This window comes from Dermacentor variabilis, chromosome 4 (genome assembly GCF_050947875.1).
Source record: "Dermacentor variabilis isolate Ectoservices chromosome 4, ASM5094787v1, whole genome shotgun sequence".
In the NCBI taxonomy this organism is placed as follows: Eukaryota; Metazoa; Arthropoda; class Arachnida; order Ixodida; family Ixodidae; genus Dermacentor; species Dermacentor variabilis.
The window spans coordinates 231,826,059-231,849,983 of record NC_134571.1 but is presented as its reverse complement, the minus strand read 5'-3'; the positions used below and the strand labels follow the sequence as shown (position 1 = coordinate 231,849,983).

Below are 23,925 nucleotides of genomic sequence, written 5' to 3'. Positions count from 1 at the left end.
TACGCCACCTCTACGCTCCTATTAGCATTACTCTAAAGTAATAAAGCATTGCATCCGCCCTCAGCTCTTGTAGTGGTGGTTTTCAACAGCTTCACTGGACATGCACTTTCGCAGGGCCGGACGGCGAGATATTATTTATGGTCTCATTGGGCCATAGACGCCATTTAATCTGCGTCCACTAATTACCATCGACCGAGGCACTGAACAAATCAGCACACTGCTAATTTTTGTAAACATTCCTTGGTCCCATTTCTAATAGGCGAAATGTCCGTATTTTCTTTCTTTTATCAAATAGGTGGGGTTCAATAAACGCAGAAAGTAGGCGGCACGAACAGCATCGAAAATGAGTGATCCCTCGTTCGCGCTGTCACTGATCTCATGCCAATTACCGATCGAGGCCTCTGACCATGCTCTTCTTGGCCGTTTGCGCTGTCGACTGTCGAAAGGTTACGCCTATCCATAATTACCGCGACCGCGCGATGTACATGTGCGATCTACCGCGGCATTAATCCTAAAGCCTCTGAGACTTTGCTCTTGAATACACGGGCATCAGAATTAACCGTGCTCCATCAGACAGTATGCGTGTTTTTATAAGAAAAGCCAGCGTCACAGAAAATAACAAGGAAAGCGAGGAAGGCATTTATCGTATAAGGAAAGCAGAGAAGACGGCCTGAATCAAAGTCGTGACCTGGTAACTCAGCATTGGGGAAGAGAAATGGCTGCAAACAGAGTAAGAGAAAAATGTGCTCATGATCAGCGCGAAAATTGGGGTGAATGAAGTTGAACATCGAAGACCGTTGAACGTGTCAGATCCAAACCATGCAAGCAGTTGAGAGTTTTATTTCTTTTTGGGGGGGGGGGGTACAACTTGGCCTCGGTCCAAAGGAAAGGCAACATTGCTAAGTTGCTACTTCAAGCATGTGGCGCTTCAAAATAAAGAATGCTGTACGCAAGCTTCTTCAGGTTTTCTTGAATACTCTTAGCGTTCCCTGTTATTTTTACGGTAGCATTGAACGTTCTTCATGAGAACCGAAGGGCTCTTGTCAAAGCCACGCGATATAATTAATGCTTCCTCAGGATGCAGTAATACCCTAACCTAACTAGGGTCTATGGGCTGGATGAATGGTTTCAATGCATTTTCACACGGTGAGCACAAGCGCTGCAATTATCTTAACTACTTGCACCAGTCATCAATAATATGAAGATTGTATAATTGTGGGTTACAAATACTTTACCCCGCCTACGTATCTAGCTGCAAATCTGCCAGAACATAAGAGTCCTGCTTTTATATTCAATAGTGTGGCTGAAAGAAACGCTGTAGTGCACGAGAAACCTTCAATCCATCACTGTGAGAACGGCTGCCCTCAGGCTCACTTTCCTAGGGACGCTTATAGCCTGGTCTACCCGCCGCGGTTGCTTAGTGGCTGTGGTATTGGGCTGCTAAGCACGCGGTCGCGGGATCGAATCCCGGCTATGGCGGCCATATTTGGATGGGGGCAAGAACATCCGTGTACTTATATTTAGGTGCACGTTAAAGAACCCCGAGTGGTCTAAATTTACGGTGTGCCTCACAATCGTATAGAGGTTTGACACGTAAAACCCCATAATGTAGTTTTTTTTTCATAGCCTGGGCTGAAAACGATGAACGAACTAGAAGGTATTTTGCTTTTTCCTTTTAAGAGGAAAAACATGATGGAGACAGCAACGACGTCCACTGAAATGGCGAGTAACCGGTGTAAACACGAGTCAACGTGCCGAAAGCCAACATAAGTTGCAACGCAGCTTGTTGGAATCTACGTACAGCTAACCTTCGTTTAAATACATCGAGATAGCTGAAACGTGTGTCAGTTTCCGCGTTATTAGGCGAGGGCTATTAGGCTAAGGCCTAAGGCGCATTCATCTATGCTGGCTCGGGCGCGACTGTGCCACGCGGCGATAATCTCAAAGAACTATACAGAGATAAGACGTTCGATACTGCCATCGGGGCGCACGTAATGCTTATTTTTTATAAGTTTGGTTATTCGGCAAGTAAAGATAGATTCTTTCTGGTGGGCAATATTTACGAGTACCACATCTTCTTTAGAAGAAGGAAAAGTCCGTGAACGTGCAAGCAGCACGACATGAGGCCAACTAAGAACCGTGGTTATATTGGTGCGTGTCTATATAAACAAAGACAGCAGTACCAAAGTGATTGCATTACCATAAAAAAGCTAGAACAATCGGGGAAAACCTGCCTTAAACAAGGTAATCAGCCAGTCAATTATTCAATCAATGTTTATTTTTCATCCTGTGGATGTATATATTGAAGGACTGTGAGCAAGCTTTGTTTCTTTATGTGCTTCTTCAAAGCCACGGAATAAATTTCGGAGCGGTAACGATAAAGCGTAAAAAAATAAAACAAACACCTCAGACACCATCATGGTATAAGGTACACATTTAAAAGTAAAGAAGTAGAGGTAATAAAAAATTGAAAAAAAAGCTAATGGCATACAATATATATGAAAAAAAACACTTTTTTTCAAGATAGCCTAAACATTAAGAGAGATACAAATAGTTACAAAGCAACAAGTTCATAACCGCAGCACAACTAACTGCATTATAAGAAAACAACAAGACACAATGGGACTATAATATGATAGATACAAGACTGCCGATCTATCGTGAAACACAAATTACGTAATAGTAACATTAAAGAACACAAGAGGTGGAAATTATTCCAGAGTCCCCCACTACAGCGTGCGTCATAATGATACAACGGTTCTGGCACGTAAAGCACCACAATCTATATTTTCAGTTTTATTCGAAAAAACGAAAACGTTACCAATTTCTAAGCTTAATGCGCCGCAACCTAAAGCACCTCGCCGGAATTTTTCACATTTATGCATAAGATAATTTATGATGCTCCTGTGAACTATCACATAAGAATTTTGGATGCATAGCTGCACGTTTCTCAAAACCATGTCTTCTTTTCTTTTTGTCATTTCAGTCAAGTCGTTACAAACGTAGTTCAATAAGGCTTCCTGCTAGGCCAGTTCCTTCATAATGCTTACAAATAACAAAATGCGCAGCGCAGACAAGGACGAGAAGGCAACGAACACGGACAAGTGCTACCTTTCAAAGTTTTTCAACGTTCTCTAGGTCTTTCAACGTTTCAACGTAAAAAATATTTTCGTGCTTAGAGAGGAAGTGGCGGCGATATCGGTTGGAATAGGCAACTCGGTTGTCAAGGCCCCTTTAACAGCCATACCGATTTTTCTCTTGAACGATATCCTGATGCAGGTGACTAAAAGGAGGGTAATTCATGGATCATGCCTTTCCGAAATTTCAATTATCCAAAGGTCGACTGGTCTTTTGGACAATTACGTCAAAACAAGCAGGTGCTAAATACTTCCTTGACGTTCGCTTTAACCTTAACTTAACGCAGTTCGTGACAAGCCCAACACGCATAACCCAGGCTTCTCAGAATCTTTTAAATTTATACTAACCACTAATACAAGAAATCTTGTCTACCATTAACTACCTCCGCAAATTTAGTCATCATGAAGTAATTCACGCCGCCTTCACCTTTAGTCGTAACATGCGACTCCACTATATTTTTCGATATGCTGCACTGAATAAAGATCTACACAACGTTTATGAAGTATTCCAATCAAGTATCAAGTTTTCATTCGCACTCTGGAAAACAACTAGGGACCTTTAACCTAAGACTATTCCAATCTGTGTTTGTTCCAATCTCCTGATGTCAAATTTGCGTAATCACCAACGCAAGCATCGGACGGTGACCCGCAGCATTGTCTGACCAGCCCAATCAAACGGTCTCCTCGTTTAGAGAAGGTGACTCTCGTTTGCTTTGAAAACGAATAACACTGCGTACATTGAGTGGCTTGTCTTATCTAACTGGCTGACAAAAGGCGAGCAGCACGCTAAAGTGGAGAGGGTTTCGGTGGAGCCGATCTTGCGCAGTGAAAATAGATCACTGGATGTAGAGGGTGGTGCCGGCATTCATGATTGGTCCGCTTCCCATTACTTAGCCTGCGGTTGCTGGTCAAAACTCGCGGCGGCGTGCAATGTAAGGGTAAAAGTGCAGCTAAAACGGATCCTTAACGCAGAATGTTCAGCCGAGCAATGTCCTGTAAGTGCTCAAAGGGCTCGACAATGCTATCTTGCATGCAAATGTTTTTATTACGCGCAAATAAATCCGTTCTACCCGGCAGCTCCGAGTAGCAAGTGCCAGAGCGATCGGTGTGCAGCCATATTGTATTGATCTCGGAACGGAGACAGTCTACGGCTATTCTGCAATAAGTTCAGTTTTGATCGGCACATTAATGCATCTTTGATGCGTGCACGTCACTTTCACGAGGTCAGTTTTGGCAGTTTTGTGACGTCGCGTGCACAACAAAATTAATCCGGAGTCCCTCACTACGGCACGCTTTATAATCACATCATCGTTTTGGCTCAAAAACGTCGGAATTTAATTTGTTTCGAAGTATTACTCTCATGCCAACCGACATCACCAATCGTTTAACAAAACACTTAAAACTGTTGAGAGCAAAAAGAAAGCTTGTTTTTTTTTTCGACCCGCAAAAATTAAACCATGTCCCGGCCCCAGGCCTACGAGGCTACGAGGCTGAGCGTGCCTACGTGGATGCTGTGCGCACGCATAAACACTGATTTTCTCAGAACAACCCTCATCACATGGTGGCTGTTAACCTATAAAAATTTTGTCGCATCACTAATTCCCCGGACATCTTGTACTATCAGTATTGAAACTGATATTCAAAATGACTGCTCCTTTATCAGACATTGACAGTCTATCGTGTTTGACACGACGTTTTCAGCATAGAATCTGATACGCCCTTTCCAAACATGTCTGCTATTGCCATGTCATAAATACCTGTCATTATCTTTTCATTAAAAGGTATCAGCAGCGTAATAGAAAATGTCAAGAACTAGTCGTCTGCTGGCCCTGAAAAATCATTTCAAAACTCATAAAAACACCAAAATCATTACGGCTTTTTTTTAAATTCTTGCTGTTACCGAGTCGTTAACCATAGGTAACCTACGGATTGAATGGAAAGTGAGCAATGTCGTTCCTGTCTATACATCAGGGAATAGAGATTCACCACGAAATGACCGCGCAATTTACATAACAACAGACACTTGAAAAATCATGGAACATATCATTTTTTCTCAATTAAAAAGCTTTTTCCACTCAAACGGTTTCGTCCATTCATCACAGCATGGTTTCCATAAGGGACTGAATTGTGAAATACAGTAGGCCATCTTTCGTCATGATTTACATTCAAACTTCGAACTAACACACAGACTAACGCAATTTTCCTCGATTTCGCAAGAGCCTTTCACCAGGTAACTAATCAACGCGTGCTTCTAAATAATTCTCAATTCAAGATGCATCCTGTGTTAAGATGGATTCTTCAAATATCTAGATATCACTTTTTCTCACGGTATTGACTCGTGTTTACATGTAAATTGCATTATAAAGCTCGCTAACAATAATCTAGGTTTGTAAATGTCAGTGACAAAAAGCTCCTCCCCAGGTAAATCTAAAGTTGAATACGTTTCTCCCATCTGGAGCACGCATGAAATTTACCCCACTAGCACCCTTGAAGCCGTACAGAATCGCACTACTAGGTTCATTCACTGAGGATATTCTTAGCCGCCGTGGTTGATTAGTGGCTATGGTGTTGGGCTGTTAGGCGCAAGTTCGCGGGATCGATCCCGGCCACGGCGGCAGCATTTCGGTGGCATGCCGAAATACGAAAAAAACCCGTGTACTTAGATTTCTGTGGGCGTTAAAGAACCCCAAGAAGTCCAAATTATTCCTAAAACCCCCACTATGGCGTGCCTCACAATGAAAGCGTGGTTTAGGTACGTAAAACATCATAATTCATCAAATTCAGCATATTATTTTGATATGACCGTGTCATTCCTTAAACAGGCTCCCGTTTGTCAACTCTCGTATTACCGTCGCACCGCCAGCCTATCATTGCTTAAAATAATTTTTTTTTACAGTGCCCTCAGCCTCGCGCCATGCACTTCTCCACGCGATCAATATCATCACATTAAGTGCCGCGTGCCCCAAGTCTTCCTTTTTTTTATTTCGAGCGTACTTGTAGACTGGAACTGCATTCCTTATGCCATCGCTGCCATCACCAGTTCATCTACTTCACCCAAGCAGGGTCAGCGATTTCTCTCCTTAACTAATATTGTTTTAACTATAGTTGTAATCCCGCCCGGTATGTAAGACCCATGTCTGGGGGTATTTAAGTAAACAAAAAAAGAGAGAAATCTAATTGAAATTTTATTTTCGCTTGATGCAATCAACTGACAAGCGAAAAACAGTAGCATGAGAAAAATCTCCTCTATCGCAGCTTGACCAAACTCATGCAACCCCGTATCCGGTGACTGCTTTTCACGGCCTAACAAATGTTAAACTTTATCGCTCGGCGCGAATTGGCCATTAAAAAAATGAGAACATCTCCCGTGTTACCCCTGTTTTGCCTGAATTTCGACCCGAATTGGGTAGCTCTTTCAGGAAAGAACGCGGGCACCTCCAAATACGCTGGAACCTTGGATGAGTCGTGTGGTTACAATAACCGACGCGCATTAACCGCAGGTCATATTTCGGCGATTATACTCACCGCTTTCGTGGTGCTTTAATGTCACTTGCTTTTCAAGGAATAAGTTAAAGAGTTTGTTAAGACACTTGCAGTTCTGCGAATATTTTGTTCTTTCCCCTTCAATACATCATAGCAAAATATTTACGAAGAAAAGGATATATTGCTCCAAGTAGGATGATCGCTTTAAAATGCTGACCATCCGCTGATGCTCAACTACACTATTCTGTGAACACATTTTGTTGCTTCCTGTCCCGCGTTATACCGCTGGCTGGTCGCTGCCCCACACTGAGCAGTGCCCCTCGCAGGATGGCCGCAAGCAGCAGCAGCAGCGTCGCCGGCGTGTGGATGCTGGCGCTGCTGGTGCTCGGCTCGCTGCTGGGCGCCCAGGCCGAGCCGCAGGCTGGCGGCGACTGGAACGCCCTGTCCGGCATGTGGGGCAAGCGCGCCTCGTCCGACTGGAACCGCCTTTCCAGCATGTGGGGCAAGCGGGGCCCCTACGGACCTTACCAGGTGCGCCATTCACTGAGCTACATGGGCGCATTTACTCGTCTGTCTTTTGGTGCTGTCTTCCGTGCCGAAACCAGGGGCGCTAGAACGTCAAGCTATTCAAATTCTTCTAATTTCATTTCTGCCGCCCCCTCTTTGCTTGTCTGTGACGTTACATCACAGAAACCACGATAATTCCCCATCTCATATGACGTGTACACACCGATCATGTATGATTAGGCGAAACAACAGAAACAAAATTTTTCAGTGTTCTACTCATTTTTCTCCATGATCCCTACTCAATTGGTCAAAATTTTTCGGGCTGGGCCCACTTGGCCTCTATCATGCGATGTCACAAAGCCGTGAGAACTCTGCACATCAAAGTGGCATGCACGCACTTAAGATTCCTTAACATGCTGAACAAACCCGACATTTTCTATTTCTGAATAGCCGGAAATAGCCTCGTTACGAAAGAATAAAAATGCCAGCCTACCAATGGCTCTGGCTACGCAGATCGGCCGGGCACAGTGAATTCCTCCGCCTATAATAAACACTCTTGCGTCGCAGTATAATGCTGTCGAGCCCTTTCGGTATATACGCACGAGAACACTCTGGCAACTCATTTCTGCCGAGGATCTGTTCTAGCGGCATCCGGAGGGTTGCGTCGCGACCCTATGGCCAACCAGCTGCCCCAAGCTGAGCAATGGGAGGCGGATAAATTGCAGACGCCGCCCTTCTCATCAAGTTATCGACTTTCACTGTTCTAGCCCGGACCCACCGTTACCCTTTCCACTTGTTCACGTTTCTCGCATCTTGTCGGCCTATTTCATCACAAGAAGCTGTCAAGGCAGGCAAGGCTATTTTCGTTTAATGCAAACAAAAGTGTACTAGTATATATGAGGAGAGCGTTTGATTTGGGTGTTGAAATACTGCTGTGAGTCACCGCCCGATTCTCGAGTCGGCGGTTATTAAATTCGTTGCCAGGAGATTGGAATAAAGTCAGAAAGGAATATCATTATGTGGCCCAAGCACCAACTGATGCTCACTCTTACCATTAGCATAAATATTGCTATGTTATTTTTGTAGCGATAGCAATTATATCTACACTCATCGCAAGTTTTCGCTGTCACCATATTGTAGGGCACATATTTATCTGTTCTCATGCTAAATGTTTAATGACTTTCGCCACGAGACAGCAATTTACTGAAGAATACAAATGGGTTGCAGTGGATGCAACAGGCATTACCAAATCCAAACTGGGAGCTTATCATTCTTGAAAAAAAAGTTCACAATCACCGCATTTACAGGTGCTAACATATGGAGCTTAACAAAGAAGCTCGACAACAAAAACCGCACGAAGATCGATGGAACAATAAACGTGAGGCGCAACATTAATAGACAGAAAAAGTCGTGTGGATCGGAGAACAAATGGAGATAGCTGATATTCTAGTTTACATTACGAGAAAAGAATTCAGCTGGACGGGCCATACAAGGCGTACGGCAGGTAACCAGTGGATCGTTACAGAATGGGTGCCAAGAGATAGGAAGCGCAATCGAGGACGGAAGGAAAATTACGCGGGGTGATAACATTACGAAATTTGCACGCGCATGTGGGATCAACTGGCGCAAGACAGGACATAAAGATGTCATGATGATCATGCTACATGTTTATCTGTGGCATGTGCCACCGTGATGACTTAGCGGCTATGATTTTGCGCTGCTAACCATGAGCTCGCGGCATTATCGTATAGTATAATATTGTGTAGCGCATTCAGGGAGGACTCAGGACTGCCGCTCTTGATGTCGAAAACCTTGAGGTGGCGCCACCAGAGCATGGGCTGTTCGGACACGCTCGTTAGATAGAAAAAAGGAAACCGACTAGCTGAATTGACGAACGATAGAAAGCATCAAGAGAGCCCAAGTAGGCAAAAAAAAAACACACACACACAGTTGCCGCAGGGTGAAGTAGCAAGAAAATGGGAATATACCGGGAGAACAAAATATATTTTTCAAATAATGGTTCAAGCAAAGATAAAAGGTGAAATTGAACGTTGGTTGTCAGAAATAGGTGATAAAAAGAAGGCCGCACCTAGAATACTTTGCAACCGCATAAAATTATTAGGCAGAAAGTCAACAACAATACAACAACATATCCTAAACGAAGATGGAAATAAACTGGATGTGGATGCGGCATTAAATTCCATCCTAACAATAACAGCCGAACCTTTCCAAGGAAAAGGTGACGTTATATTTGAAGAAAGGAAGACCATGAAAGAGAACCAGATGGAAAAGGAGCTGGTGCTGACAAATTTCAACTGGAATAAAGCAGAAGAGAAAATTACGAAATGCACAGCCACAAGTCTAGACGAGGTTCCCAGCCGTTAGGCTGATTAATGAACTGGAGCCAAGATGTAAGGAAGTTATGTTGAAAGCAGTAGAAAAAAACCTTTAAAAAAAGACGAATACCAGACAATTGGCGACGAAGTAGAAATAATATAATTTATAAAGGTAAGGGGAAAAATATAGAATTCGCTCATATAAATTGTTGACCATTACATAGATAATATACAGGTTAGCTATGCAGACGATTGAATTAAAGCTACAAGCATGGGGGAAGAACTATGGCAGATTGGGAGAACATGAGAATGGCTTCAGAATCGGTAGGCATCTGGATGATAATTTATTTGTTCTTACTGAGTGTATTGAAATATGAAAAGCAGAAAGCAGACCGTTAAATGTGACTTTTTAGACATTACAGGACCGTATGACAACGTAGACGGCAACATATCGTGAGATTTTCTATAAGGGGAAGGCTTAGACAACGATTGTACACAGCTTTTGAGAGATATTGACCTCGAAAATACCGTTTTCGTTGAATGGGAAGGCATGAGGAGCGAGGGGAAAGTTGATATCAACAAGGAACTATGGCAATTGTGCCCTTTATCCTCACTGCCGTTTAAGATGTACATGGTGAGGATGAGGGAAGTAATATCGGGTTTAGTTTCATACGAACAGGGTGCTACAGTAGTGGAGCAGCAGCTTCCTTTTTTGTTTTATGCGGACTACATTGTGTTGCTGGCTAAGAAGGAAAGTGATACGCAACGTCTGGCTCATATCTGCGGACAGCATGGCCAGAATTTAGGTCTGAAATTTAGCGTTAAATAATGAGGTGTTATGAAATTAAATAAAAACGGTGAACAGAGAGTGTCAATACAGGGCCAGGAAATACCTCGCGTACAAGAACATAGATACCTTGGTATATGAATAAACGAAGGCAACAGATATATGGAAACAAAGGGAAAACAATAACAGTAAAGGAGAACAGAAATGCAGCCATAAAGAAACACAGAGCACTATGGGCCATATCCAATATGACCGTATCAGGCCATATTTGTACGGCCGCTCGTTTTCGGTCATTACAGACCATCATGCCCTCTGCTGGCTGTCTTCCCTCCGGGACCCCGCAGGTCGGCTTGGTCGCTGGGCTTTGCGGCTCCAAGAATTTTCATTTGTTGCCATAAGTCTGGACGTCTGCAACAGGACGCTGACGGCCTGTCGTGTCACCCCGTGGATCCTTCGGATCCTGTTGCGCATGATCCGGTGACCTGCCTGATGGCTTTGACTGACATGACCAACATGCGCCCTGGACAACAACGCGATGCATCCTTACCGTCGATCCGTCGTTCTCCATCATCGCCGGGGTGCCATCTGGCAGCACCGACGGCACGTGCCGCATGTTCATGCTGCACGACGGCATCCGCTGCCGCCGCAATATCAAACCTGACGGACCTGAGTTGCTCCTTGTCCTTCCTCGTCATCTGCGACCCGTCGTTCTCGAAAAACTTCACGATGCACCGACAGCAGGACACCTTGGAGTTTTGCGTACATACGACCGCGTACGACAGCGGTTCTCCTGGCCGGGCCTCTACCGCTCTGTGCGTCGTTATGTTGCAACTTGTGAATTCTGTCAGCGCCGGAAGAAACCTCCCCTGCCACCTGTCGGCCGACTCCATCCAATTGAAGTTCCCTCCGAACCATCCTTTCGCGTAGGCCTTGACCTGCTTAGCCCTTTTCCGACGACACTAGAGGGAATAGGTGGATCACTGTCGCTACTGATTACGCGACACGCTACGCGGTAGCAAAGGCGTTGCCGACTAGTTGCGCAATCGACGTCGCCGATTTTGTCCTTCATGACGTTATTCTCAACCATGGTGAGCCTCAATAGTTACTTACAGACCGCGACCGCTAGTTATTGTCTCGAGTCGTCAACGACCTCCTCCGCTCTTGTGCCACTGAGCACAAGCTGTCCACCGCCTACCAGCCACAAACGAACGCTCTTACGGAACGTCTCAATCAAACACTCACAGAGATGCTATCGATGTACGTTTCCAACGATCACCGCGACTGGGACGCCACGCTTTCCTATGTGACGTTCGCGTATAACTCGTCCCTGCATGATACCGCAGGGTATTCAACCTTTTATCTTTTCTATGCATGCGACCCCACTTTGCCCTTTGACACCATCCTAACCTCTGTGCCCTGCGTTGCCACTGAGTACGCTCGCGAAGTCATCGATCGCGCTCACATGGCGCGTCAAGCCACTCAATCTCGCTTATTAGCTTTGCAGCATCTGCAGAAAGAGCGTTACGACCGGTGCCATCGCGATGTTCATTTGGCCTCAGGTGCTTGGGTGCTGCTTTCAATCAATCAATCAATCAATCAATCACTCAAACAATCAATCAATCAAGTTTTATTTTCGCCGCAGACAGTACATTGTTACTGCGAAAATATGGGTTCAGAGGGAAAGGTGCATCTGTGCAGCTTGACCAAGCTCTAGCCACCCGTACACCAGCAGTGACACGACGATTTGGTATAAGGATTAAGTTATGTAACCATCAGCAAATAAAGAAACGAGCAGACACTTCCATCACAAATGGCAATTACAAGAACAATTACACAGCATACATATTTCAATGAACAATTAAAAGCATAACCAGTTTTAATACAGTCAAACAAACAGGTCAAATAAGGTTTTTTAGTAAGGGCCAGAACGTCCACATTTTTCCGGTCTAGCTCATTTAGTGTGGTTCCTAGAGCGTAGTCAAGTTTTTCTTTCCCATTAAGGGTGCGCGAGATGGGAACGTAGTATGGCGGTTGATATCGTAAAGGGTAGGAAATTGTACTTTTTCTGAGATTTCATAATTCTTCGTATAGTTCCACCCTACCTAATGTGGATTTGTTCACCATGTCGTCGGGTCGGCCTCTCACAGGAGCTTCTCTCTCGCTACACAGGGCCTTATGAAGTCCTCCGTCAAGTTAACGACGTCAATTACGAGATCGTGCCGGTACAATTTCATCCACCCTCAAGTCCGCCGTCTCTTGACGTCGTGGACGTTTCGCTGCTGAAGGCATACTTCGCTCGCAGTTCTTCGCCTACCATGCGCCGAGATGGCTCTTCATCACCCGGGAGCCCTGTTACGGAAGGGTGAAAGAAGAGAGATCGGAAGAAGAAAATCGGGAGACGCTGGCTGCTGCGTCTTGTTAGTAGTCACCCATTTTAACCCAATTGACTATGCTTGTAAATGCAGTGTTATACTCCCAACATCCCTGTAACAATATATACGAGTCCAAGGGGTATGTGAAAAGGTTTAATGGTTTTAAGACTTACAAATGTAAAAGGCGGTTGTTTGCTTTAAGTCAAGGGACTCGATGGCAACCAAATGTCAGTGGGACGCTTCGCATGGGGCTCTCATGGGAAGACTAAAAATGAAGCTATGCAGTGTGATATGAGCTGGACAAGTTTTGAAGTCAAGGAAGGTCACAGTAAAATTGATTATGGAAAGCGTCTGAACAATACGGAAGAAAGTAAATTGGCTGGGAGATGGTTCAGGTATTCGTAGAGAAAAAACATTGATTCACAGAGGAGGAAAAGAACTAGGTAGCTTACCAGCAAGTATGCATCCGGTATGGTGAGCAACATGGCCACAAAGAACGTCAAGCGGAAAGTCAGAGAGGGTGAGATAATCTGATGCGTGGCGGCAATGGAAAAGAAACCTGCTATAAGTAGCTACGTAAGAGGAAAAAACGAAATCTGGAAATAAACAATATATAACCCAAAGGCAAGCTCAATATTTTGGAAGCAAGATGAGGGTGTCTTGGAACTCACACTTAAAAAGCGAGATACAACAAGGAAAAAGCATGTGCTTGCTCCGGTAGATCTAGAGAAAAGATGGAGCATATTTTGTGAGAATGTGAAGATATCAGCTTATTGATCAATTTAGGCACCTCTGTCTTCCTTGAAATCCTTGGGTTCAGCGAGAACAAGAGGGAAGTAAACATGTCCGCAATAAAGATTAGTAAGACGCGATTGAAATATTGGTGGAAGAAAAGTACGCAAATGACAAACAACGGAGACGTACAAATCCAAAGTTCCCAATAAGGGTTCAAAAAGTTTGATGATTCAATTCTTCGCAGTTTTTTTTTTCATTTTAACATAGGTAGAACATTAGGCATTGTAGTGACAAGAGCTTGGTGGCGCAACCCACCGCCTTGTACCAATGAGCACGCTCATGGCATCGATCCATCCATCCATCCATCCATCCATCCATCCATCCATCCATCCATCCATCGATCCATCCATCGATCCATCCATACATCGATCCATCAAGCCATCCATCCATCCATCTATCCATCCATCCATCCATCAATTCATTAATCCGTCCATCCTTCCATCGACCCATCCATCCATCCAGTCGCGTCATGCATCTCTATAAATGCCCTATGGCGCTTTCCATACATTGCGCTTAAGAATGTGCTTTTGTTATTGCTAACACGCCAATACTTACACGTCCCTGCTTCGACGGCATTGTCCAAATAATTAATTCTAGTCTTTATCTCTAACGGGTCCTCGCTGAGCCAGAATCCGATAGAGAACTTCATAGAAAGGTATAGAGAACAGTTGAAATGCGCATGAAATTCTTACAATTACGCGTCACACACGAAAAAGTGTATCAATGAAAACCTAATCCTTCGCATGCAGATATCACTCAAACAAAACATTCATGTTATGTAGAGACTGGGTACTTTATTTCTAAAAGTCATAGGATTAACGATGTACTGAATAAAGCAGAAGGGCAGCGGATTGGGCGAGTTGGTGTTGCATGGTAACAATAAAATTCAAACAGCGCTAAACGAACGGGACCAGAATGAGGAGGAGACAAATACGGCGCCGTGTTTGTCTCCTCCTCATTCTGGTCCCGTTCGTTTAGTGCTGTTTGAATTTTATTGTTACCAAAGCAGAAGTATTTAGAAAATGATCATTTGCCTAATTACAAAATTATTAAAGTAATATGAGAAATGCAAACCAGCCGTACAAATATATTGTACTAATTACCTGGTAATTTATTTATTAGCTATACGTATTAAGTACTTGAGTTATTTCAAAGTTGGACAATTAAAAATAGTTCAATGATTAAGTAAACAATTGGACCCGTTCAGCTCTTTATACTGCGGTGACAAGCGCTGTGTATAAGTCCAGCTGGAATACCTCAGGGAAAATGAAGCCTTTATTTTAAACACTGCCTCGTTTGAACTACATAGACTACAAAAAGAATCCCAAGAACACAAAATTGGGCGTGCGCGCTAGCGACGTACAACTGGCACAACTGACAATAGCAGGAATGAGCGATGGTTGTTGGTGGCGGCGCTGCTGTCGGGTGGGTTGGCATTCAACCTTTCCACACTTACCGCCTCCTCGCGGCAAGGCATGGCGCCTGCCGCCCCTGAGCAAGCTGCCCCCCTCGGTACACTTTAGCGGTATCAAATAGCAGCCGCATTTCGATGGTGGCGAAAAAAAAACACCTTCATTCGTGCATTTGGGGCACTTTAAAGATCATTTGGTGGTGAAAATTATACCGGAGTTACGGCATGCCTCATAATGAAATCGTGGTGTCAGCACGCAGAAGCCCAGAATTCAAGTCAATGCGCGAATCACATGCAAGGCAGTTGCTATACTATTCTATCGCCACCGTTGGTCAAACCAGGCCTCGTGTTCTTGAAAAAAATTATTCCTCAGCTTCTTCTTTTTTTCAATTACCGCGCGCAAGCAAAGTCGCAAAACCTTTTATGCACAGCGCATGCGTTTTACCTTCAATCCTCTCACACTAAGAAAAAGCGCAAAACAATAATAGTGCTTGATCACAATCTAAAAGTGATGTGATTTCATTGGCCCCGCTCTTAGTTGCAGCCAGCGCAGTGGCGCCTGTGCGATGCCATTACAGGCCCTTCGTGGCGTGGTGAAGCTGCCGGCAAATTGGCGCAACGGCGTGTGTCGCGTACTGCGTGTAGTTGGAACACCATCCGAGGAGTTCGAGTGTAACGCTACAACTTGCTGTCGCTGTCAGTGCTTCAGGACAAACTGACAGAATTTTGCCAACGCTTGTCTGTGGGGGAGCTGGGTCCAAAACTATAAAAGCGGTAAATAAAGGGCCACTGCACATGCAAGAAGCGATCACAGCTTTGTCGCACAAGTGTGCATGACAGTGGCTCACTAGAGAGTAGGTCAACTCTTCCTGACAGAGCTTTGTTACTCCACCGCAAGAGAGTGCTAGTACTCTTCCGCAGAGTGCTAATACTCCCCCCACAGGGGCAATAGTACTCCCCCAGACCCAGTGTTTCTACTCCTCCAAACAGAGTATTTCTACTCCTCCAATCCGAGTGTTTCTACTCCCCCAAACAGAGTGCTTCTACTCCTTCAGAACAGAGTGCTAGTACTCTTCCCAATAGTGTGAAAGCACGAGGTAGATCCATGGCCACGTTTGAAGGGATTCGCAATATTTACATGTGGGGAATATTTGATACCTTCATAAGCAGCTTCTGCACTTATACTTGGTGAATGGAATGTAATCTGTAGTCGCCGAGTTACTGAAATGAAACATTATCTCTCTTAAAAGGACAAAATCTTTATTGATCAGTCATAAGACAAACTGAATAATAATTTCAGACACATACTGACAAACACATAAAATCATATTACAATGATGCCCATGAACTTTAGAACACGTCTTGTAATAAAACATAAGTATTTTCTCTAAAGTTTCATCAGTACTACAGTGTAGAAATATCCTTTAATTTCAATTGGCTCTTTTTCAAAAATATACAATAGAAACTTAAGCATAGAACAAACATGTGCAAACTCACACAGTATTGACACTATGACGAAGAGAAATATGCGCCACATTACTGGCCAGCAAACGCATTTCTGGCACAAAACGCGTGCACTTATATGACAGAGGTTACCAGATGAGCTGCTAAGCATGGGGCTAGTAAACCAGATAAATTGTGCGAGAAACTTTTTTGTCTGCCATATTCTAAGACAGCAGCTCATTTGATAATGTCCTGTACAGCGTATGGATGTTCCTGGCTGAGAGTACATTGCATTTAGAAATGTGTTGTATATTCTCATGTGAGGCCACAGGTCTAGCTAGCTTTGCTTATACAATGTATTTCGCATAACGTTATTCACGTGTGGTCTACACCCTATTGTTTCTAAGTGAGTCTTGTCGTAGTTCTGCAGCAATATCCTGGGGGCCCGGTCTCAAACCGGTACAGAGGCGTATTATATTTCCTATTCAGTCGGCCTCCTCACGAAAGTAGTTTCTTGGTGCTGTTGGGATTCATCCATTTCACTTTCTCACAAATGAATAAAATTTACAATATTATCTAGTGTGTAGCAAATGAATATAGAACTGCAAGGAGCATTGGCATTAAAATCTTGCGATCAAATTTCTTGTCAAATATGGTAGCTTTTCATTCCCATTACGGAATGCTATACTACTGAGGAGCAGCTTCCATAATTACATGACCAATTATTGTGACTCCTTGAATATGCGATCTAACTCAAGTATAACATGGCTTAAGATGTGAACCAAAAATCAGATGTGACGAGTGTGATGCATCAAAGGCGACATAAGCATAGGTACAGGCAGGGAAGTGCACGAAAATGATAAAGAAACAAAACATGAATTGAGAACGACACCATCCTGTTTCACATATCCCTTCCATGCACGTAGATTTTGCAAGCGACTATGCATATACTTGCACAATGAACCAACTACCTGGAACCAAAGCTCGTTTGCTACTGAAGTGGTTAAGATGCGGTAAAGAAAAGTTATCACACTTCACAGAATCTTCGTCTGGAAACAAGTACATATGTGACTAGGAAGATTAATACATCCCCTCACTGTGCACTCTATCTTAAGTCCTGAAGAGTTATATCTGCAGAAGCCATACACCTAAGGTGCTTTTGCTTGAAAGCATATTTAGCGCCAGCAAACAAAGACGGAAGGGAGACGACAACACAATGGCAACACAAGCGCATTGTGTTGTCATCTCCCTTCCGTCCTTGTTTGCTGGCGCTAAATATGCTTTCAATTTACCAACATGCCCAACAAATGGCAATGCTTTTGCTTAACACACATGTTCACATCCGCCAATTGATGAACAAGTGTTCTACTCAGATGCTCTCAGTTCTTTGCATTAAACACATCTCTACCTCCACTAGCATACTTGGTTGGCAAGTAGATAAGAGAAACCACAATTTTACATTTTTAAAATAATCTTCAATTCCAAGTGACTGTCCGGCTTCTAAGACGTAAGTTATGCACCCCGGTGTACACAGTTAAAGGCCTTAATTGCTCCTTGCTTTCGCTTTGGGAGGCACAAGCAGTTCTAATTAACTGGTTTCATGAGCATGCACGCAAACGATAATGACTTCTTAAACATTGGATTCTCTTCCCCCAATGCTTCCCTTTTCTGGAACCTAAAAGCCATAATTCTAAAATTAAGTGTAAAAACAGATAAAAAGGAAGACATGAAAATCTGCCTGCTTCATGTCAGCATTTAAAATACAGACTCACAGTGGTTTGTATGTGCACACTTGAATTCGCATGCTGGTAAATGTAAGCTATTAAAGCTGTTAACTGTAAGCACTTAACCAAGCAGAAACTCTTGTTTTTATAATGAACACAGGCACCGTGCTCATTGCAAGTATGTATCATGCCACTAAGCAAACATGCAATTTCATTGTAGCACTATTTTTTATCACATGAATATATCTGTTGAGAGGCAAGACAAAAAGCAGATGCTTCTCAGAAATAATCAGCTTTTTTTAAACACATTTCTAACTTTTCCATGACGCTTGCTCCTATGTGTTTGTCACCTGAGAGCATACTTGATTTTGGCTTTCCCATCCGAGGCACTACATAAAAATACCATGTTAAGATGACTGCCTAGAGCACGTGGGAATTTTCATCTTGGTGTGACATACTGCATTTTGATTTTGTGGACATTTAGTCAAATGGTACACCTAATATACCCACATTCTAGTTTTCTTGTCCAAATTGCATGGCAATGTATTTTGATTCTTTGGCGTTTGCTACTCTGCACTTTGTGAAGTCGCGCTGGGCTGGCTCTTTGGCATCCTTGTGTCCTTGCACTGCCTTCTTGCGTGATATAAAGCGTGTGCCTGAAAAATGTTGTGTGTAAAAGCCAACACAAGGACATGGTGTTACACAACATCAAGACAGTCAAGGTCATGGCACTAAAAGAAAGTCTCAGCTCTTAGTCTTCCTACTGAAATGCATGCGAAACATCTAAATAGCTGCAACAGTCAACTACTAAACGAACTTCAATTTTTACATTTAAACAAGAAAGAAATAAGCGACAGTTCATGCTTCTTCGCCACCATCGTTAAAATACTCCGGCTAATAAATAGATTATTGGTCATTGTTAGATGTCATAGGTCTGTCATTAGTCTGGTGTGTCATTAGTCTGGTTAATCCTCAAATTATGGCTTGAGCAGTGGCACAACCAGAGATGGTGCGGAGGCGTACTGGGCACCTGCTTAGGACGCGTCACAAGTGGTGTTCGCGACACACTAGACTAATGACGGACCTATGACATCTGACAATGACCAATACTCTATTTAATAGCAGGAGTATTTTAACGTTGGTGGTGAAGCAGGATGAACTGTCGCTTATTTCTTTTTTGTTCAAATCTAAAATTGAAGTTGGTTTAGCGGACCAAAGACCAAAGAGAAAATGTTTGCGCAATTCATAAAATAGCGCCAGCCTTCTAAGCTTGAGAAATATAAAAAATACCGAAATCAGCTAAATTGAGAACTAAGAACTGCCAAGTTAAGGCATTTGAGTAATGCATTTTACGAGGAATCCAAAAGAAATGTTCACAACCAGTGGGACCAATTGAACAAATTACTAAATCGCACGTCAAAAACAACTGTTACGACAATAATGAAAGATGGTATATTGATAAGTGGGGAGGAAGTTTGTAATGAATTTAATAATGTCCTTATTAATGTAACCAAAACATTATGCTGTCCCTCTGACACAACTGTGGGTTACGCGTATAACACTCCATGTATTCCGGAATCCCTGTTCATGTATCCCACACATGAAGACAAAATCATAATGGTGTTTAGAAATCTAAGAAATAGCAGAGCTGAAGACAAAGATGGCTTTCAGGTCAAACCTTTCAAGTTTATAGTTGACATACTAGCCCCCCCCCCCCCCAATGCTAATACATATCTATAACCTAGCTTTAGCATATGGCGTCTTTCCAAGCGAAATTCAGGAAACAAAAGTGGCGGTCATTCACAAAGGTGGTGCTACCTCGGATATAGCTAATTACAGGCCTATTTCAATTCTTCCTATATTATCCAAAGGTCTGGAAAAGGTTATTTACGTGAGAATTCATAATTTTCTAGTTAAAGATTAAGTTTTATCAGACAGTGAATCAGACAGAAGAGGTGGCCGAAGAAAGCAGATGCACTTGACGTCGGCTTCGTCTTCGTTCAATGATTTCGCAGGGAAGTCACCGAAAATCACCGAGTTTTCGCTACCATCTCACGCAGCAAGTTACCAAGATTCTGCCGATACCAACTTCAACGTGGCAATCTCATTTTGCGAACTTCTACGCCAACTTTTCGTCTGTGCCACACCGGCAGCCGCGGCGGTGGCTGCCGCGAGCCTAGGCCTACAGGCGCCCCCGCAAAAGAAAGTACACGTGGCGCGCGCCCACGCTCGCTCGCAGGCGGAAGAAATGGAGGTTCTCGTGCAAGGGGAGAACATTTCCCAAGAAGAATTTGAGGCCGGCACGGGCTGGAGTACCGTCGGCTCGAAAAAGCAAGCCGTTGAGAGATCCAATACGAGTAGTTTCGGCGCCCACCTCGGCACCGGCAGAAGGAAGAAGCGCGTGCAGAAACTGAAACAGCAGTTAATCAAGGCCAGCCGCATGCCATATCTACCGAAGGGTGATTTCAAGATTATCATCCGCCCAAAGGCAGGCCTCAAGATTGGCGAACTAGGAGCGGCCCGAGTAGCCTCGCGCGTCTACCAATCTGCTGGCATACCCGGGGAGCCCAGGGTAAAGCCCCTGAAACTTCGTAAAGTAGTGCCACTCTCCTCCTCCGCCTTCACTCCTCCTCGTATCTCCTCTCTTTCGCGCTCCCTCCTCGACCATGGCGCCGCCTACAATGCTCGAGCGCAGCAGACGACCTTTCGCAGAGTGAATGCACGCATAGCAAGGCAGTGCTCTTTAGGCGTTGACGTTGGCTTTCCAGCTCCGTGTAACTTCGTGAACAGCATAGAATTTCTAGTCGGATACTTGTACAAATTCGGTAACGGCAGCTTTTTTTTCATTTCTCTGATAACTATTTCTTTAAAAAGTATCTGAAGGAGTGTTAACGCTGCGCGTTGACGACTGCGAATGTATCGCGTGTCCTACAATTAGGTACGCAACATTTGTCAAGGGCGTGTCGCAAGATCTTGTTGCGAATGGTTGTAAATAACACGTTTACCATCGAATGACAACCTCTTCGCTTCCAGCAAGCCCTCAGCGTAAAGAATCCGCGCCGCCCTTACCATGTGAATTCGCGGCGCGTATGAGCTATGACGTACAAAGGCTGATGGAGATCACTGCTCTGGAGGTTCGAAAGCTACAGTGCGGCCAACGTGCGTGCTTGCCAATCTAAGCGCGCGCAAAGCCTCAGATGTGGGCGCTGGTGCTATAATGTTTCTTGTGTGTCAACGCCGACAGAAATACCGCGGCCGATCATCGAGTCGGGACTGTGGGTACACAAGAAAATAAAATGAGTTTTTGGCATTGTGCGCGAAGCGGGAGCGCGATAACAATGCTTGACTTAATCTCAACAAGACCACTGTGGCCTTCAGTAATTTTTTCAGGTTAATGACTTATCACGAATAACACTTCATCGTGCGTTGGTTCGTCCATTTACTAAGTGACGTACTTATCGCGAACTGAGTTGCACTGAGGTGCATGCATTCAGGACGGTTGCACTCCCTTCGAAGTAGCATTTGCGAGACATGACTTTATTAGTGAAGTCATGATCGCGCAATGAATCCCCCCGCCATGACGCGGCCGGAATTGCGGCAAGTGAAATGATGTTTTATCCATAGGTTAAAATGATATAAAACGGCATTCGAGTTGCAAGTTAACAGTTTATTTTCACAAAGATGCATTACAGATTTGCCTTTGCAGTCACAAGTCCGTGTGCACCATTTATTGTCTCATTGCGTAAATAAACGCACCAGCCTAAGAGTCCTACAGCAAGCGCGTCTCATTTAGGCATAATGACTGTAGAAACTAATAGTGGCATAGACGAGCAAGCGAACGACTATATGAGCGCGCGAACTAAACGAGCGAGCAAACGACTAAACGAGCGTGCGAACGAACGAGCAAACGACTAAGCACGAACGACGACGAAACCAGCCAGGGAACGGGCGGGCGACCGCACGTTTTCTTTGCGAGTGCTATCTTAAGCTTCGTACACATTAAAGCTCACGCGAATTAGCACATACGTCTCAATTACCTATGATGCGGTCGCTCGACGACGAACGCACCGCGTAACACGGTTTCGGGAGAGCACGCACGCTTTTCATCGGTGCCTCTGTATCGCAAATCCACCGGGCGACCGCCAACGAGGAACACGAACAAATGTGGCAAACAAAGCTAGTCTATCTAAAGAAGGCTAGTAAGTAACCACAAAAGGCAGAGAGTTGCTCTCCTGAGGCGCTTTCATGATCGAGAGGAGGAGGAGGAATAAACTTTATTTGTGCACAGCAGATTTGAGACCTAGGCCTCTACCTAAATGACGGCCTCGAGCCCTTGGGCCCTGGCGGCATCTTCGGCCTGCTGGATTGCCTTGAGTTGGTCTTCCGGTGCACAGCTGAGCAACGCGGTCTCCCACTGCTCTCTGGTCTTAATTATTTTATTCTGTATGGGTGTACGAGGACAAGCCCAAACAATATGTTGTAGGTCCGCCCTTTCTTCACAGAATCTACATCTATCCGTGTAAAGGTCCGGGTAGTAGCGGTGGTAGGCCACCGGGTTCGGATATGTATCTGTGATTGAAATTTTATCAAAAGGACTGCGCTGAATCTTGAAAATTTCCTAATCACGTTATCGCACGCAACCTCGCGTGCCCGCGAACTCAAGCCGGTTGGCTTTCCAAACGATTAAGCGCACCAAATATGACTAACACGACCACGTAGCGCGCATATAAGCAAAGCAGACGTTGCGTAAAAATCATGTTAAAGCGTGCGTACAAATGGCAACATGCACAGTGAACTGTGCAATATCTACTACGTTATTGCCCGCAGCACAATACGCAAGCCTGGCACATACAATACTCTGAGAGAGCCACAACTTACATCACATAGTCGCGCGGAGGAAGTTGGTCGGAAGTTCTCCCTCCCGATTCGGTGAAGCCATGTCTTTCTTCTTAACGCGTTGCGCTTACCGGACGGTATCGCGAACATATTCTTGCCTTTGCTAAAACTATATTGGCATCCAAACGCGCAGAAGGTCATGGTAACAGAAAATGACGTGAAGCGACGTCGCACTTGCCACAAAACATCCTTCAAGGCGTTCACAACATCAAAACAACACAGAATAGGAACGGAAGGAATGCCGCCAACAAGCGCCGCTTCTCGAGCAAAGATGGCACTGAAGCGCGACTGTAAACAAACGAAGCCGGCGCAAGGGGCCACGTGATGCCATTAGGCCAATTGCGACGCGGCGTCGGCTTCGGCCACAGCGCTGGAGGAGGAGGCGGCGTTCTTCAAAGCGTGGCACTACTTTACGAAGTTTAAGGGGCTTTAGCACAGGGAAGACGACACCGTGTGCCTCAACGTACAACAGAACATCATCGTAGTGAGTACCCCCAGTGAAGCCAACGCAGACCGATACCAAAGAGTCGAGCGCCTCGTGGTCAACGGCCAGGCCTATGAGACCAACGCATATGAATTGGCACCCGATCGACTTAACTTCCAAAGGAGTCACCAGGGGTATACCTCTCGAAGATTCACCCCGGAACATCACCGCCCAGGTCGTTACCCCCAAGAATCCTTCGGCAATCGCTGCGAAACGACTCAGCAATACCACCACGGTCATCGTGCTGTTTTCCGGACTGAAAGTTCCCTCCTTCGTCCGCTACGGAGGCGCTCTCATCAAGTGCGCGTTGTATAGAAAACAACTTGACCTGTGCTTCCAATACGGCAGACTGGGCCACTGCATGCACGTGTGCCCCAGTCCGCAGGACCGCATCTGTAGAAGGTATGGCACGGCCAACCCAGGTCTCGACCACCAGTGTAACCCCCTTTGCCAATTTTGCGGGGGTGAGCACTTAACGGCCGATAAGAATTGCAAGGCTCGCTTCAAGACGCCATATATAGTCAAGACACGACGTCGGGAAAGACAACGA

The 23,925-nt window shown here is 44.6% G+C and overlaps 1 protein-coding gene across 2 annotated transcripts in view; it reads left to right on the top strand.

Moving 5' to 3' along the window:
- LOC142578158 (uncharacterized) overlaps nucleotides 1-23,925 on the top strand; it is a 303,814-nt gene that overhangs the window by 194,086 nt on the left and 85,803 nt on the right. For both annotated transcript variants that reach the window (XM_075687560.1, XM_075687561.1), the window contains exon 2: nucleotides 6,947-7,151. In XM_075687560.1, coding sequence (XP_075543675.1) covers nucleotides 6,948-7,151 — 204 coding nt within the window. In that variant the 5' untranslated portion in view covers nucleotide 6,947. The remainder of the gene's footprint in view (nucleotides 1-6,946; nucleotides 7,152-23,925) is intronic.